The 13882-nt window shown below is 51.8% G+C and overlaps 7 protein-coding genes across 7 annotated transcripts; 3 read left to right on the top strand and 4 right to left on the bottom strand.

Moving 5' to 3' along the window:
* Window positions 1–786: 786 nt before the first annotated feature.
* N7443_001248 (SDR family NAD(P)-dependent oxidoreductase) lies at window positions 787–1769 on the top strand (the record flags this gene model as incomplete). Its single annotated transcript, XM_056881304.1, has 4 exons — window positions 787–1070; window positions 1130–1359; window positions 1414–1515; window positions 1576–1769. The coding sequence occupies 4 exons, from the start codon at window positions 787–789 to the stop codon at window positions 1767–1769; spliced, it is 810 nt and encodes a 269-aa protein (XP_056746542.1).
* A 269-nt stretch (window positions 1770–2038) lies between these two features.
* Window positions 2039–4036, bottom strand: N7443_001247 (DMT family transporter; the record flags this gene model as incomplete). The annotated part of the gene is made up of 4 exons (XM_056881303.1): window positions 2039–2298; window positions 2351–3102; window positions 3203–3685; window positions 3804–4036. 4 exons carry the CDS (start codon window positions 4034–4036, stop codon window positions 2039–2041), a joined length of 1728 nt encoding a protein of 575 aa, XP_056746541.1.
* A 442-nt stretch (window positions 4037–4478) lies between these two features.
* On the bottom strand, window positions 4479–5614 carry N7443_001246 (aldo/keto reductase family protein; the record flags this gene model as incomplete). The annotated part of the gene is made up of 2 exons (XM_056881302.1): window positions 4479–4996; window positions 5080–5614. The coding sequence occupies 2 exons, from the start codon at window positions 5612–5614 to the stop codon at window positions 4479–4481; spliced, it is 1053 nt and encodes a 350-aa protein (XP_056746540.1).
* A 171-nt stretch (window positions 5615–5785) lies between these two features.
* Window positions 5786–8828, top strand: N7443_001245 (gamma-tubulin mipA; the record flags this gene model as incomplete). Its single annotated transcript, XM_056881301.1, has 8 exons — window positions 5786–6608; window positions 7032–7072; window positions 7212–7313; window positions 7397–7450; window positions 7523–7705; window positions 7758–7961; window positions 8013–8099; window positions 8151–8828. The coding sequence occupies 8 exons, from the start codon at window positions 5786–5788 to the stop codon at window positions 8826–8828; spliced, it is 2172 nt and encodes a 723-aa protein (XP_056746539.1).
* Window positions 8829–9946: 1118 nt separating this feature from the next.
* On the top strand, window positions 9947–10648 carry N7443_001244 (AN1-type zinc finger protein; the record flags this gene model as incomplete). Its single annotated transcript, XM_056881300.1, has 3 exons — window positions 9947–9958; window positions 10085–10159; window positions 10217–10648. The coding sequence occupies 3 exons, from the start codon at window positions 9947–9949 to the stop codon at window positions 10646–10648; spliced, it is 519 nt and encodes a 172-aa protein (XP_056746538.1).
* A 526-nt stretch (window positions 10649–11174) lies between these two features.
* On the bottom strand, window positions 11175–11669 carry N7443_001243 (Dehydrogenase multihelical; the record flags this gene model as incomplete). Its single annotated transcript, XM_056881299.1, has 3 exons — window positions 11175–11196; window positions 11247–11344; window positions 11424–11669. 3 exons carry the CDS (start codon window positions 11667–11669, stop codon window positions 11175–11177), a joined length of 366 nt encoding a protein of 121 aa, XP_056746537.1.
* Window positions 11670–12236: 567 nt separating this feature from the next.
* N7443_001242 (serine/threonine-protein phosphatase 2A activator) lies at window positions 12237–13484 on the bottom strand (the record flags this gene model as incomplete). The annotated part of the gene is made up of 1 exon (XM_056881298.1): window positions 12237–13484. The coding sequence occupies one exon, from the start codon at window positions 13482–13484 to the stop codon at window positions 12237–12239; it is 1248 nt and encodes a 415-aa protein (XP_056746536.1).
* Between the last annotated feature and the right edge of the window lie 398 nt (window positions 13485–13882).

Here is a 13882-nt window from a genome sequence, read left to right as displayed (position 1 = left end):
TCTCTTGATGGTTCTCGAAAAGGTACTTGTAGAAGGTGGGGCCGTGATCTAGAAATGGAAATGTTATCGGACTTGGAGATCTCGGGTCTCTTTCTGCATGAGAAGCAAGGCCGTTGTACAGTACTTTTATTCACTATCTGACGAGTATATTCTACAAGAGAGGTCCAAGGCTGACTGGCTACCAGAAGGGAATTTGAGCCCACATATCAAAACCCCTTCCCCCCCCCCCCTTCCCCCCCCCCAAAAAACTACAGCCGTATCAGGTGGTAGTGTAAGAATGTCTAACTGGGGGACATGACTGTCCGTCCGGACATAATTAGGACAGACGGAGAATTATATATAGAGAGAAATAAATAGGAGTCAAAAGACATTTGAAAAGCTATTCATAGGGACATTTAGTAAGAGGAAAGGACTGCAGGAATTACTTCAGGCACTTCTCGGCTTGACTTCCGTTCTTGGAACCGAGCATATTGACCCGTCTTCCCCATAGAATAAGTGGACTATCCACAACATCTCTCGGCAGGCCTTCCCCTCTCATTTCAGCTCGGTGAAGAAAGGCCCGTAATCTCATCAGAAATGAAGTAAAGGGTGGGACTTTTTTCAAAAGCTGACCATCGTTACTATTAGTTTAGATGGTGGTCACAGACCCTCCCAATGTACAGTAGGCTTGACTACTGTGATCACTACCTGCAGATCAGCAGTAACTATAAGAAGAAAACAGCCCCCCTCTTCGGCCAGATGGCCGATTCCATTCTCCAAGCCTCCCATTTCTCTCGGAAGAACAACATGACACAACCACTGCGCCTCCAAGATAAAATCGCCATCGTAACTGGTGCATCTTCAGGTCTCGGTCGAGCCATCGCCGTCAGATACGCACAAGAAGGCGCAAAAGTAGTCTGCGCCGACTTGACACCAACAGCCCGATCGCAAGAAGAAGCGGAGATCCCAACACACGACTTGGTAGCCAAGAATGGCGGGTTTGCGATTTTCGTGCAAACCGACGTTGGAGATGCGACGCAAATGGAGAATTTGGTTCAGGTAGCCGTGAAGGAGTATGGTAGGCTTGATATGTAAGAGCCATACGTTGGATATTGGAGACCGCCTATACTCAGACTAATTGAATGTATAGTCTGGTCAACAATGCTGGAATCAGCATCGAGGCACGGACACCAGCTGTGCTACATTTGACCGATGAAGCTACGTGGGATACGACGATGCGTGTGAACAGCAAGTCTGTGTTCCTTGGCTGTAAATATGCTCTTACGCAGATGCTGGTGCAAGAGCCGCATTCTTCGGGGGATCGAGGATGGATCATCAACATTTCATCCATTATGGGCATGATCGGAGGCCCGGAGAACCGTAAGTTGGACAATCAATCGATAGACTGTCATGACTAATGTCGAGCGCGTCCAGCTTCTTATTGTGCATCTAAGGGGGCTGTCAGCCAACTGACGAGACAAATGGCTCTGGATTATGCACCTCATAGAATTCATTCCAATGCGATCTGCCCTGGATGTGAGTCGCAGAACAAAGGATCCAATGTTGATCCAATATTGATGCTGATATCGGCTGTAGATACTCAAACTGCCATTTTCAAGGAGACAACTACTAATTTAACTCCCTGGGCGGAGCTGAACCGCCGACACCCGCTAAAAGGCCCGGGTCTTCCAGACGATATTGCCAAGATGGCTGTCGTTTTGGCAAGCGAAGATGCCAGCTGGGTTACGGGAGTTTGTTTGCCGGTGGATGGAGGTTACACAGCTCGCTAGTGTTTTTGAGGTTGAAAGCCTTTGCTGTTCAAATGTGCAGAGTTGACAGCAGCTTCAATGCTCTATATAAGATGCTTATTTGTATAGAAGGAAACCGAACTCAAACAGAGTCGTCTTTTTCTACCACGTGCTCCTCCAGGGTTCCAAAGAAATGATTCAGCTCGGTATAAAAGAGTAGAACTGTAGACGAGAGCAGGAGTGATTGAATAGTCGCTAAAACAACAAGAGAAAAGCCACCTGGGCAAAGCATAAGCGTTCACACCGTTGGTCTATTCGTCACTTTCCGACTCGACCTGGTCGTTCTCGAGGTGCTTCTTGCGCTCCTCACTCAGTTCTCGGTAAGTGCTCCAGCTCAAGAGGAAGAATGCGACCATGATAAAGATGCCGCCAATTATAGCGGCCCAAGAAAGTGGCTGTCCCGTGCGGAACCAGTCGACGATTGCGACGAGGAAAATCGTGAGGAGTGCCGCGACGGATGAAAGGACGGGTGAAGTAAGGGAGATGAGCACCAGGAATGACCCGGAGAATGCTACATACGGGATTAGCTTCGGTTCATGAGCATCGTGGAGAACGGTACTTACTGGCATTGGCACAGATGGAGACGAGGAGCATCCAGCCCGCCTCACCAGTGGGGAAGCGGAAGGTTTCCCAGCCGAGAACGTGTAGGATTGGAATAGGAATCCACAGCACTAAAAGAGTAAAGCATCCAATCATGCTGCCAAAAGCGTTGGCAAAGATGGTTCCCCGGCCGGGGCTAGTGCCCTCTGGAGGACAGGCAAAGCGCTTATACAGCACCTCGTAGAGTCCGTAGAGAATGCTACCGACGCCGATGACAATGTTTCCCAAAAGCCGACTACTTGCTTCTTGGTCATCTTTGGTTGTGCCTCCCTTGGAGACTTTTTTGTCTGGTCGATCACCATATGCAACTACAAGCACACCGACGATGGCGATGCCAACGGCGAAGACCTTGTCAAAGCGCAGTTTCTCGTTGAGAAGAGGGATTGAAAAGGCATAGGCAAAGAAGGCGGAGCAGTTGTAAATCGCAGTCAAGTCACTGGCCGTGGTCAGGTTGACGGCGACATACCATGAACCACCAGCGATGGTAAGAGCGGTGGTCACGAAGGCGGTAGTTCTCAACATGTATGGAATGGGCGAGCGGCGGGAAGAGCGGGAGCTGAGGTGGACCTCTTGGGCTTCTACCATCTGGGCAGTGGTCTTGATAAGAAAGACGTGTCGGCGCCAAAAGGCTTCCCATGATAGCTTGCGTTTTTGGATTCGGAGAATGAGGAGCTGGACAGGCCAAAGCAGTGACCAAGAGCCGTGAGTGACATATCTATAAGGGAAAAGAATTGGTCAGTCATGATTGTTGGGAGGAAACGGGGTACTTTAGGGTTCGATCTATCCAGCCCCATCCTGGTCAAGTCCAAACTTACAGCATGCAATAAGGCTTGTTCCAACCCAGCTCGTGCTGAATATATACAGCCGTCTCCGTTTGGACGACGAAACTAGCCAAGCTGAGTAGGAGAAAGCCTGCGGCAATCATGTACTTCTTTCGAGTTGCTTGGGCAGCATCGTATTCGCTGTTTCTACTCTGGATGGTAGGACGGCGCGTGTGATGCAACATAGGCCGGCCCTCTGTATCCCCGTTTCCAAAACTAGATTGCGAGAGGCGGCCATGGCGGTCATCTTTGAGTAACGGTTGCTGCGATCGGCCATCCGTTGGACGGTGCAATGGGGGGCGGTTGACAACCATGTCGTCGTCTGAATCCTGAGAATAGCGACCCGGCTCCGGGGTGGTAGATTCCCGCGATTCTCCAAGTTCGATATTATCCGCCACAATGTCGTTCTCCTCGATGGGTCGCTTGTGGATCTCACACGCCTCCTTTTGCGCTAAAAGGTTCTCGTCTACCCTAGCCCTGATAACAGATAAGAACAGGAAACTCTGGCAAAGTTCCACTCATTCAGATATCTAGATCTGAGCTGAAAGTACCCGTATATCTAGTCCCCAAGATCTCGCTCATATAACCAGAGCACCGGTCACTGGGCGGTTCGCATGCGGCCAACTTTTCGGAGTAGGTGATATTGCGGCCACGTAGGGGGAACAGCGGTGCAGGGGCCGAGGCGATATCGGTGGGTGACGTGACCAGATTCTTTGCCAGGTGGTGCAGGTGGGACAATCTGACTATCACAAGTGAAGAAGAATCGGGAGTTAATTGGTGGCAAGCCGGGGAGGCTTGCGATGTCCAGGGAATGGACGCCTTCGTCATCACGATGTTCCGCTTTGGGGATGGCGTTTCCACGTGACCTGTCCCTGAGCGGGGAGCTAGTACCAATCTGGACCAGCGCAAACTTAGATAATAGCCATGCCTGCCTCAGGTGCTGATGGAATGTGACCAAAATTAGCAGCTGGTGAGACTGGAGGCCTTCTCCATGCTGATTAACCTTGTTTGAGGGCCCTGGCACCAGACAATCAGCTGATCTAGATGTGTCACGTCGCTTCGTAACTGCTGCTTGCTGCAGCTCCCTAACACGTGAAGTATGCCGTCTACAACGTTAAGATCAGGCCAAGAACATAACTCGCATGGACCTTAATACGCTATGACTTATCCTCCTGTGAGTATTTTGGTAACAGTAAATTCTAGTATTAGCCGATCCTATGTACTAGATGCATAACAATTAACCCTAGAAACTTCCTCTCGTGGCACTCCTTCAAGCCTTCGACTTGGGCTTGAACAGGGCCTCCTGGGTGTCATATGTGTACTTGAGATCCAGGTGCCAGTAGTTCGGAGACGTAGGCTTCGTAATCAACCACGCCTTGTCAAGAACCTCCACCACCTCCTCCGGGAGTGGACCCTTCTGCAGGTCTCGCAGGTTGGCCTCTAACTGGCCGAAGCTGCTAACTCCGATCAAGATACCATCCCGGCCACCGTTGTCGATGTTGAGAGCCGAGTGGTAGCGCACCCAGCGCAATGCTGTTTCCACGAGAGTGAGACCGTGTTTCTCGACAACGGGCTCGATAATTTTCAGAGCATCAAAGTTCGCATCCTTGAAGTAGCGCTTGCGATAAAGGGCACCTGTGGCGCTAGCATCACTGTATCGCCCCTCAGCAGGTATGTCGTGTGTCTTAAATTTTCCGGAGAATAGACCACCGGCAATGGGATTGTAGATGACAATGTCGAGGCCATAGCGGCGGCAGGCGGGGATCAGCTCAGTCTCAATATTGCGAGCTATTTGGAAAATTGTTGTGAGCGAAAGCTTCAAAATTTTACGGGAACCACGGCAGGGAAATGGTGCGAGGTATTCAACCTACTGATGGCATTGTACATGGCCTGGAATATTGTAGGACGCACCCAGCCCTTCTGAGCGCAGAGAGTAACAATCTCGGCGACCTCGAAGGCCGTATAGTTACTTAGACCCAATTCGACAAACTTGCCCTCCTTATGAAGCTCATTAACAGCCTCAAGAGTCTCGGCAAAAGGAACCGATCGATCTGGGGCATGCAGATAGAAAATATCAACCTGGTTGGTATTCAACTCCTTGAGGGATAGCTCGAGCTTCTCACGTAGGACGGCCGGCTTGTGCGCGCCGGGCTGGTGCGGATACCATTTAGTCGCGAGTTTCAAGCCTCGATCTTTCCAGTTAGCCTTGGCAGTGAATGCTTCCTGCTCTCCACCCACGTAGACCCGTGCGGTGTCGACCTCGTTGAAGCCTTGCTGCTGGAAGTGATCGAGGCAGCGGTTATATTCGTCAAGTGAGGTGATGCGGGCACCTTTGTCCTCGCTGGGACCAAAGGTCATCAACCCGAGGATGATTCGAGGCTGGAGATTCTGGGCAATGAGAGGCATTGTGACTGTTGAGGAGTTGGAGAAATGAAGGCGGGGGGAGGGGCTGCGGAGTCAACCGATAGCGGGAGCTGCCATCGCGCAATTGCTTTGCGGAACCGACCGCCCTACACCGTGGGCAACCTTCATAATTACTGTCTATCTCTGTTTCTTTCTCACGCCACACTCGACACAATGGCGGCATCAGATGATGGTGCATTCCGCATCTTGGTGATCAATCCCAACACATCTACGCATATGACAGAAGCTTTAAAGCCCATCCTGGACCGACTCAACTACGCCGATGTTCGTTTCAACTATTTCACAGCTCCCGACGAGACGCTTACAATCAACGGAGCTGTATGCGAGCCAATCGCCAGCATCAATAATGGGGACGATTCTGCCAAGTCGGCGCTGAACTGCACGTCCGTTCTTGAGCTCGTGCCTCAATACGATGCTTTTTTGGTAGCGTGCTATTCTTGCCATCCTCTAGTGGGAATGCTGCGACAGCACATCAGAGAGCTTGAGCAGACCACTTCATCACGAACGAAATATGTGACGGGCATTTTCGAAGCTAGCGTTGTTGCTTCCTTGTCCCTGATCAGTGGATTTGATTTTGTGAGCCCCGGAGCTCTGAAGAAGAAGCAGGTGGAAGAAACATTTGGCATCATAACCACCGGCAGTGCATGGAAAGATGAGCTCAGCGGAGCCGTGAAGGAAATGTTGGTGGGTCAGGGCTCATCTTCGCGCTTCGCCGGTGTTGAGACTACCGGGCTTACGGCAGTTGAATTACATACAACTGCATGGGATGAGGTGAAGCGAAGGCTTATCGGTGCCACTCAAAAATTACTGAAGAGTGCACCGAGTCCAGTTGGTGCAATTTGCTTGGGCTGTGCGGGCATGGCAGGCATGGAGGAAGCAATCCGGGAAGGTTGTATTCAGGCCTATGGAGAGGAAGGTCGTCGAGTGAGGATTGTGGATGGCGTTGTTGCAGGAGCTGGAAACCTGGTGACAGCCTGTAAAGCTGGATTTTAAAGAGCCCAAAGGCATACTGAGATTCAACAACACCTCGTTCATGCTTCTAGGGTTCTCTTCGAGGAAGATATCCTCAAGGAAACACATGCAATACCCCAGTGCTCAAAAATTGCAGTCGCGTCACTTTGAATGAAAACAAATTTTTTTGAACCGCTATCAATGCCAACCCATCCCTAAGAAATGAAATAGAAATGACTTTCGATGCCCATTGTTGATGTCCAACCATACTGATGCCTGAGGCTAACAAATGCCGGCCAAAAAGTTCCCCGCGCCCAACGCGGTACGCGTGAACCAAACCCCATCGACGGCAACTGGCGACAACGATGCCTAGGTACATGGCCCAAGAGATCTGCGGTCTGGCAAGACCCTCTCAGAAACCATACCGCTGACACTCTGCGACCCTTAGGGAAATCATCACGATCCAAGCCGGCCAGTGCGGCAACAATGGTATGTGGACTCCGCAATGCTCGCCCGATTTCAGCTTCACGATCACCTATACTCCTGTGTCGACCTTGTCGAGCCGATTTTGCAATTGTGAATTACGCAAGTGCGTCGCTAACCTCGAGTCTTCATAGTCGGCAGTCAGTTCTGGCAACAGCTGTGCCAGGAGCACGGAATCAACCAAGACGGAAACCTAGAGGAATTTGCGACCGAGGGTGGAGATCGCAAAGATGTTTTCTTTTACCAGGTAAGATTTCAAAGATTGAGCAGGCTATATGGTCAATTGCTCGACTCGGTATAGGAGCCGAAGCTAATGGACCTCTCCGACAGAGCGACGACACCCGATACATTCCCCGAGCGATCCTCCTCGACTTAGAACCTAGGGTATGGATTTCAATCTTAGCAAAAGAGCGATGCATGACCTAGCAGTCCGGACAATGACTGAGAATTCGATAGGTTCTCAATAACATCCAAACCGGCCCGTACAAAAACATCTACAACCCCGAGAACTTCTTCGTGGGACAGCAAGGCATCGGTGCAGGTAACAACTGGGGCGCCGGCTATGCGGCGGGAGAAGGTGTTCAGGAGGAGATTTTTGACATGATCGATCGAGAAGCAGATGGAAGTGACTCACTAGAGGTATGAACGTGCCAACCCGGGGAACTATGTTTGAGGCTCACTTTGAATGCAGGGATTCATGTTGTTACACTCAATTGCAGGAGGCACAGGCTCGGGATTGGGCAGTTTCATACTGGAGCGGATGAACGACCGATTCCCCAAGAAGCTCATCCAGACATACTCCGTCTTTCCGGATACGCAATCGGTGGATGTGGTTGTCAACCCTTACAACAGTCTACTTTCGATGCGGCGATTGACACAAGACGCCGACTCTGTGGTACGAACCCTTGTTAAAAATCATTGAGTGATCGAAACTAAAGCGCGCCAGGTTGTTCTCGACAATGGAGCTCTCTCAAGAATTGTGGCCGATCGACTTCATGTTCAAGAGCCCTCTTTCCACCAAACTAACCAGCTTGTAAGCGTCACTCCAAATTTGATATGCAAAGCTCTGGGCTGACTGGCGCAGGTTTCAACGGTCATGTCGGCCTCCACTACCACACTTCGATACCCCGGCTACATGCACAATGACCTCGCAGGAATCATTGCATCGCTGATCCCGACGCCACGCAGCCACTTCCTGCTCACCTCTTACACACCATTCACGGGTGATAACATTGAGCAGGCCAAGACTATCCGCAAGACAACCGTTTTGGATGTGATGCGACGCCTTCTACAGCCAAAGAATCGCATGGTCTCTATTAACCCCAGCAAGACCAGCTGCTACATCAGTATTCTCAACATCATTCAAGGTGAAGCTGATCCAACCGATGTACACAAGTCTCTGCTACGCATTCGAGAGCGTCGCCTTGCATCATTCATTCCCTGGGGCCCTGCCAGCATCCAAGTGGCGCTCACAAAGAAGTCTCCATACCTACAGCACACCCACCGAGTGAGTGGTCTCATGCTGGCAAACCACACCTCCGTCGCAACTCTTTTCAAGCGAATTCTGAGCCAATACGACCGACTGCGCAAGCGCAATGCATTCATAGAGCAATACAAGAAAGAAGCGCCTTTTTCCGACGGTCTTGGCGAATTCGACGAAGCGCGCGCCGTGGTCATGGACCTGGTACAGGAGTACGAGGCCGCGGAACGAGCCGACTACCTGGACCCCGGTGCCGGAGAAGGACAGGAGATGGGGGCGTGATATGCTAGATGCTAGGAGAGCAGGTCTATTTTCTTTCATTCATGTTTTTGCTTTGGCAGGGCAAGGGGTTCGGGCGCATAAACGGGTGCGTGCGCAGGGCCGGCGTTCATGTTCATGTTCATCTTTGTCTTTGTCTTTGTCTTAGTCCACTCAGGAGGTCAATCCCATTTTCTTTGATGAGTCTCGTGGTCATGCCAACACATAGCTCCCTGGAACACGTAGAGTGGAAGTGGAATTCCGGGTGATCCGCAAGGTGCGACGGGCCGGCGATGTGCATTATGGTAGGTAGGTAAGACGCATGCAGGCCGGTGCTTTCCCCCCCTCCCCCCCCAAAAAAATTATATAAAAAAATTTGGGCTAGATGTGAAAGGGTGGGAACGCTTTTCTTGTGCTGGCGCAGATGGGAGTGGAAGCTCACTACGTGGTCCTAGGATGCGCAATGGCTGGTCGCAGATCACACGTGCTTCGCTAGGGCGGATTGGCTGGGAGACTCGTCCATTCCTGCGGAGGACAAGTGTCGCGGGCCATAGCTCTCTGGAGTTGGGTACGAGAGCAGTAGCGGTGGGCAGGACCCCGATTTGCCCTCTGGTCTTATCTGTACTCGGAGGAATCTCTCTGGACGAACTCGTCTGTCGCCACTCCGAAGGGTGGATCTCGGGTAAAAAGCATTCTAAAATGATAGTCTATCCAGGTCATGCCGTACTATACACGTGATAGAACGGAGTCAAGTGAGCCGATAGCTCCACTCGATTCGATAGCGGTAGGCACCTATAGACGGAAGTAGTGCGCACGTATAATCGCTCGAAACACGACGTGCACGGACTATGGCTACATTCCGATCATTGGCATCCCTGGCTGCTGGGTCGCGTGTGCCGACGCAGATGGCGCCTAAAGGGGGCTAACTCCATACTCGAGACGCACCTGAGGAGATGGAGGCCTGTAGGCAAAGAGTGTACGTGGTGGAAAAGCGCCACTCCGAAGTTCGGGGTACCCGTTGGGACCGGCAAAAGGGGGCTAGGCATGTACAGATGGGTTTAAATGGGTTGAAACGGGTTAATCAAGTGGCCCGAATGGAGCCTATCGAACCTTTGGGGACCCGCTCGCCTCCACGCCCAGCGATGACTGATTCCGTCACTCCATGGACTTCTATGGAACTGACTCAGCCATTAGACTCCGACCATTTAATCTGCTGGATCCGGATCTTGCATCTTTGACTTTTTGCCTCTCTCCGTCTCTTCCGCTCCCCCTTTATATAGCGAGTGTCCAGCCCCCGGTGCCAGGCCATCGTCTTGTCTCCCATCTTCCATCTCTCATCTCCCCATCTCCCCGAGGTACGTACTCCTCCTTCTCCGCTCATCCCTATCCAACTTGACTCACCATTCTCTCAGCTCCTGCTTCTCTGCCCCTATCTTGCGGACCTCATTGATCTCGCCACTATTTCAATCTGCACTTTTCGGCGGCCCGTCCTCGGCGCTTATTCTTCAACTCAACCTATTGCCACTGCAACGGTCACACCAGTGATCCAGCACCTGTCCACGCCGATCCTCTTCACCGCGGCGTCTCCTTCTCAACCACCCCACCCCACACCTTCTACATACATCATGGCCCCTCGCAAGCCCCGTTGCAACTTCAAGGAGTGCAAGGAAGCCGCCCAGCGGATCGTCGGCGATTGCAGCTTTTGCGCCGGCCACTTCTGTTCCAAGCACCGCATGTTGGAAGCACACTCTTGCAGCGGCCTGGAAGACTGCAAGAAAGAGTCGCACGCCCGAAATGCCGACAAGCTGAACAGCGAGCGAACAGTAGTCGTCAAGGGGGTATAAGACATCTGGTGTGATCGGAAATCGAAACCCTGATGGTTTGTCGCCATTCAGCTGGTTGAATTTAGCGCGGTGTTCCTGTTCTGTTCAGTTGTGACCATCTTTCTGCCTGGGGGGGTGTTTGCTTGCCTTTTTTCTCTCGTCTTTGGCCATGGCCCTGTTTTCTCCTTTCTCTTCTCTGGAGGGGGAGGCTCTATTCTCTTCTACCATCTACACGGCGTTTTGTTTCATCCCTTTTTTTTCTTTCTCTTCATTCTACTCCTTGGGAATCCTGTTCTGCATTCGCCTGGCATGATGCTTTGAAACCTGCCTAGTCTTTGATCTTTTGGACTTTCGGGACTGCTTCATAGAGATCCTGCGGGACTCCCATGGACATAATCTTCGTTCTAGCCGGTTTATTTGGAATTTATATGAATATACCATTTCGAAGTGTGTCATGATACTCTGTTTCCTGGAAACTCCACGCTGGAAGCTGTAATTTGTAATTTGTAATTTGTAACCTGGAACCTGTAGCCTGTGACCTGTGATCTCAACCAGGTCCAATCTTCGGCCTGTGCATGTGATTAGCACAATCTCGACCAAAAAGGACACAGACACGTACATGTCGTGATGCTCACTCAGCCTGCTGAGATACTTGTTCAGCTCCTCGACACGCTCCTTGTGCGTCTTGATTCCCTCCTTCTGGAGCCTCTCATGCAACTAGTCTCGTTAGCCCTGGAACACAGACTCAGTGACGCCATCGAGCCACTGATCTTCAGACATCAGGCTCGGTACATACTCGTTTTCGCCTGATTGCTTCATATTTCCTCTCTGCCTCGGTTTTCGCGGTTGAGTCTTCCGGTTCATCGTCCACCTGAGGGGATTTGGTCTCCGCATCTGGTTCCCGGGTTGGTTGATCCTGCTCCGCCTTCTCTTTCTTCTTCAGGCTCTTCTTCTTTTTCTTCTCCACGCGTCCATCGCTCACTTTGCTCCCCTTGAGCTTGAGCTTACCACCCCCGCCAGTGGAGTAATCATCTGGCGCCATGGGGTGGGGAGAGTGTGAGAGGTGATTTGCGTGCGGAGTAAGAGGGGAAAAGACCGGCTGGGTTGGGGGGGGGGGGGGGGGGGGGGGGGGGGCTGCTCCTCCTGTCCACTGGAATCTAGCACGCTAAACTTCCAAGGTTGGAAATGACACAAAGGATTTGGGAGAAGTAGACTTGCGGTAAGCGAGGCAGGAAAGGCAGAGGCGCAATTGGAGAAGGAAAGTTGAAGTCGGGTCGAGGGCGGTGGGCCAATCAGAGGCGGTGGCGGAGACTATCTTGATTTTGGGCAAGATGACAGTTGGACCTGGTCACATCGGGATAATGGGACGTGATACCAATCATGTTCCATGGATCTCACAGTGTGGCACTTTCCAGTGCCCAGGCTGTCGTTCTCTTTTACCTCGCGTTCGGTTGAAAGTGTCGGTCAGATAGGCGTACGATTTCCAGGTAACCGCGCCAACCGACCGATCTATAGCTTATCTCTTCAGGCTTTGAGTGATAGTTCTTTCGTGTGCTCATTAATTCGGATCTATGTCGTTTGTCTCTTTTCTTTTCTCCGGTTTACTAGACTAATCAAAGGGGATCGGGCGCAGTCCCGATCCACCCATCCGCTTGCGCATCTCCGCACCTGCAGCTACCGTACTGGGTACCTTGATACCACAGCAGTCGCCAAACCAGTCGGCGTTCTGATCGTGGGCATGATCATGAGCATGGTCATGACCATCCGCGCCATCTTCCTCTGTGAGCTCGCCCATGCCCTCGGCTGCGGGCAGGAGACTACCGAACAGGAAATGCTGCATGATGGGCAGTTTACCCAGTACCTCCTTGACAAACATCTTCTTCATGCCGCTCTCGACTTTAAACCAGTTCTTCGCACCCGAGATGTCATCCAGCATGGGGCTGTGCCAGCGGAGACCTTTCACAGTCTTGACGCTGTCCACCCACCGTACCTGGTCTAGGTAGAGATACCTATCTCCTTCTTCATCCAGCATGGCGGTATTGTGAATGCCCAGAGGGGTCACGTACGGATGATCAACCAGCTGGCTCGCACCAAACAAGAACGGGAGGAAATGGTAGTCATCTAGACCCCAGACACCATGAGATCCCGCAGGCTCCAGATAGTAAATGGACTGGATATCCCGCATGAGATGCAGGTACTCAGTGTAAACCTTGCACACCACGGCGGGGAAGTCCGCAGCCGGAAGTCGCCCCAGCTGATAGAGAGATAACAGCCACATCATAAAATTCAGCTCGTGGCCCGAGCCGTAGTCCAGCCGGTCTCGCGAGCCCAATGAGTGGATCAGATATGCCGATACCTCGGAGATCGCTGCAGTATCCTTCAGTCCCAGAAGATCACTGTGCCACGATGCGCTCTGAGCGGCGACATCGTCAAATAGGGTACGGAAAGCAGGGTTGCCAAATCGCGATCCACCCTGATCGATTGCCGGATGCTTGTCGATTAGGGACCGAAGTTGACCAATGACGGAGGATATTCTGGAGATGGCATCGGACTCGGGTTTCTTTTCATCGGTAGTAGCTCGACCGCGCACGGAGTCGGAGAGGCCGAAGATGAATGCAAGCACTAGGTTGTATGTAGGGGAGGAAGTGAAGATCTCATGGTCTTTGGGGGATAGAATGCGGCGAACGGGGCGAGAGTACTGGTGGGCGGAGAGGTCTGGCGGCGTGGGCAAAGGAGGGGTCTTCGGAGTCGCGTCTCGGGCAGCGGTCGATGATCGGCGGTTGCTCGACCGCAAGTCTGATAGCTTCTTTGACAGGTCCACCTTGCCTGCTTGGGGTGGTAATGAAGTAGGAGTCATTTTTGAAGAGTGAGAGATGGGAGTATTAACAACAATTAAACGACAGATGATCGCCATATAGGCAGAAAGGACCCCTAGAGGCCACCGCCTTCTCCAAGCGGCCAAATGATGAAAATCACCGAAAACGGATTGGCGCGGTGGGTATCCCGGCATAGAGAACATGTGATCTTCCCCGGAAAACAACGATCAGATCTCCCTCGCTCAGCTGAGGTCACACTAGACGCACACATGATATATCAAGCCTCAAAATAGACGGGAGGCAAACAGAGACAGAGGAGCTCCGTCACAGCTCGCAACAAGTCCAATCTCAGCCATCTCAACCGAGATATCTCGACAAACATTCAATCTTTCCCACTCCAGATTGGTCCCTGACAGCCCTGAGCTGCATAAGCCTTATA

This window comes from Penicillium atrosanguineum (assembly GCF_028827265.1).
Source record: "Penicillium atrosanguineum strain IBT 20685 chromosome Unknown utg000001l_segment0_segment0, whole genome shotgun sequence".
NCBI lineage: Eukaryota > Fungi > Ascomycota > Eurotiomycetes > Eurotiales > Aspergillaceae > Penicillium > Penicillium atrosanguineum.
Note: the sequence above shows the minus strand (reverse complement) of the source record. Positions and strands in the feature narration are given on the sequence as shown.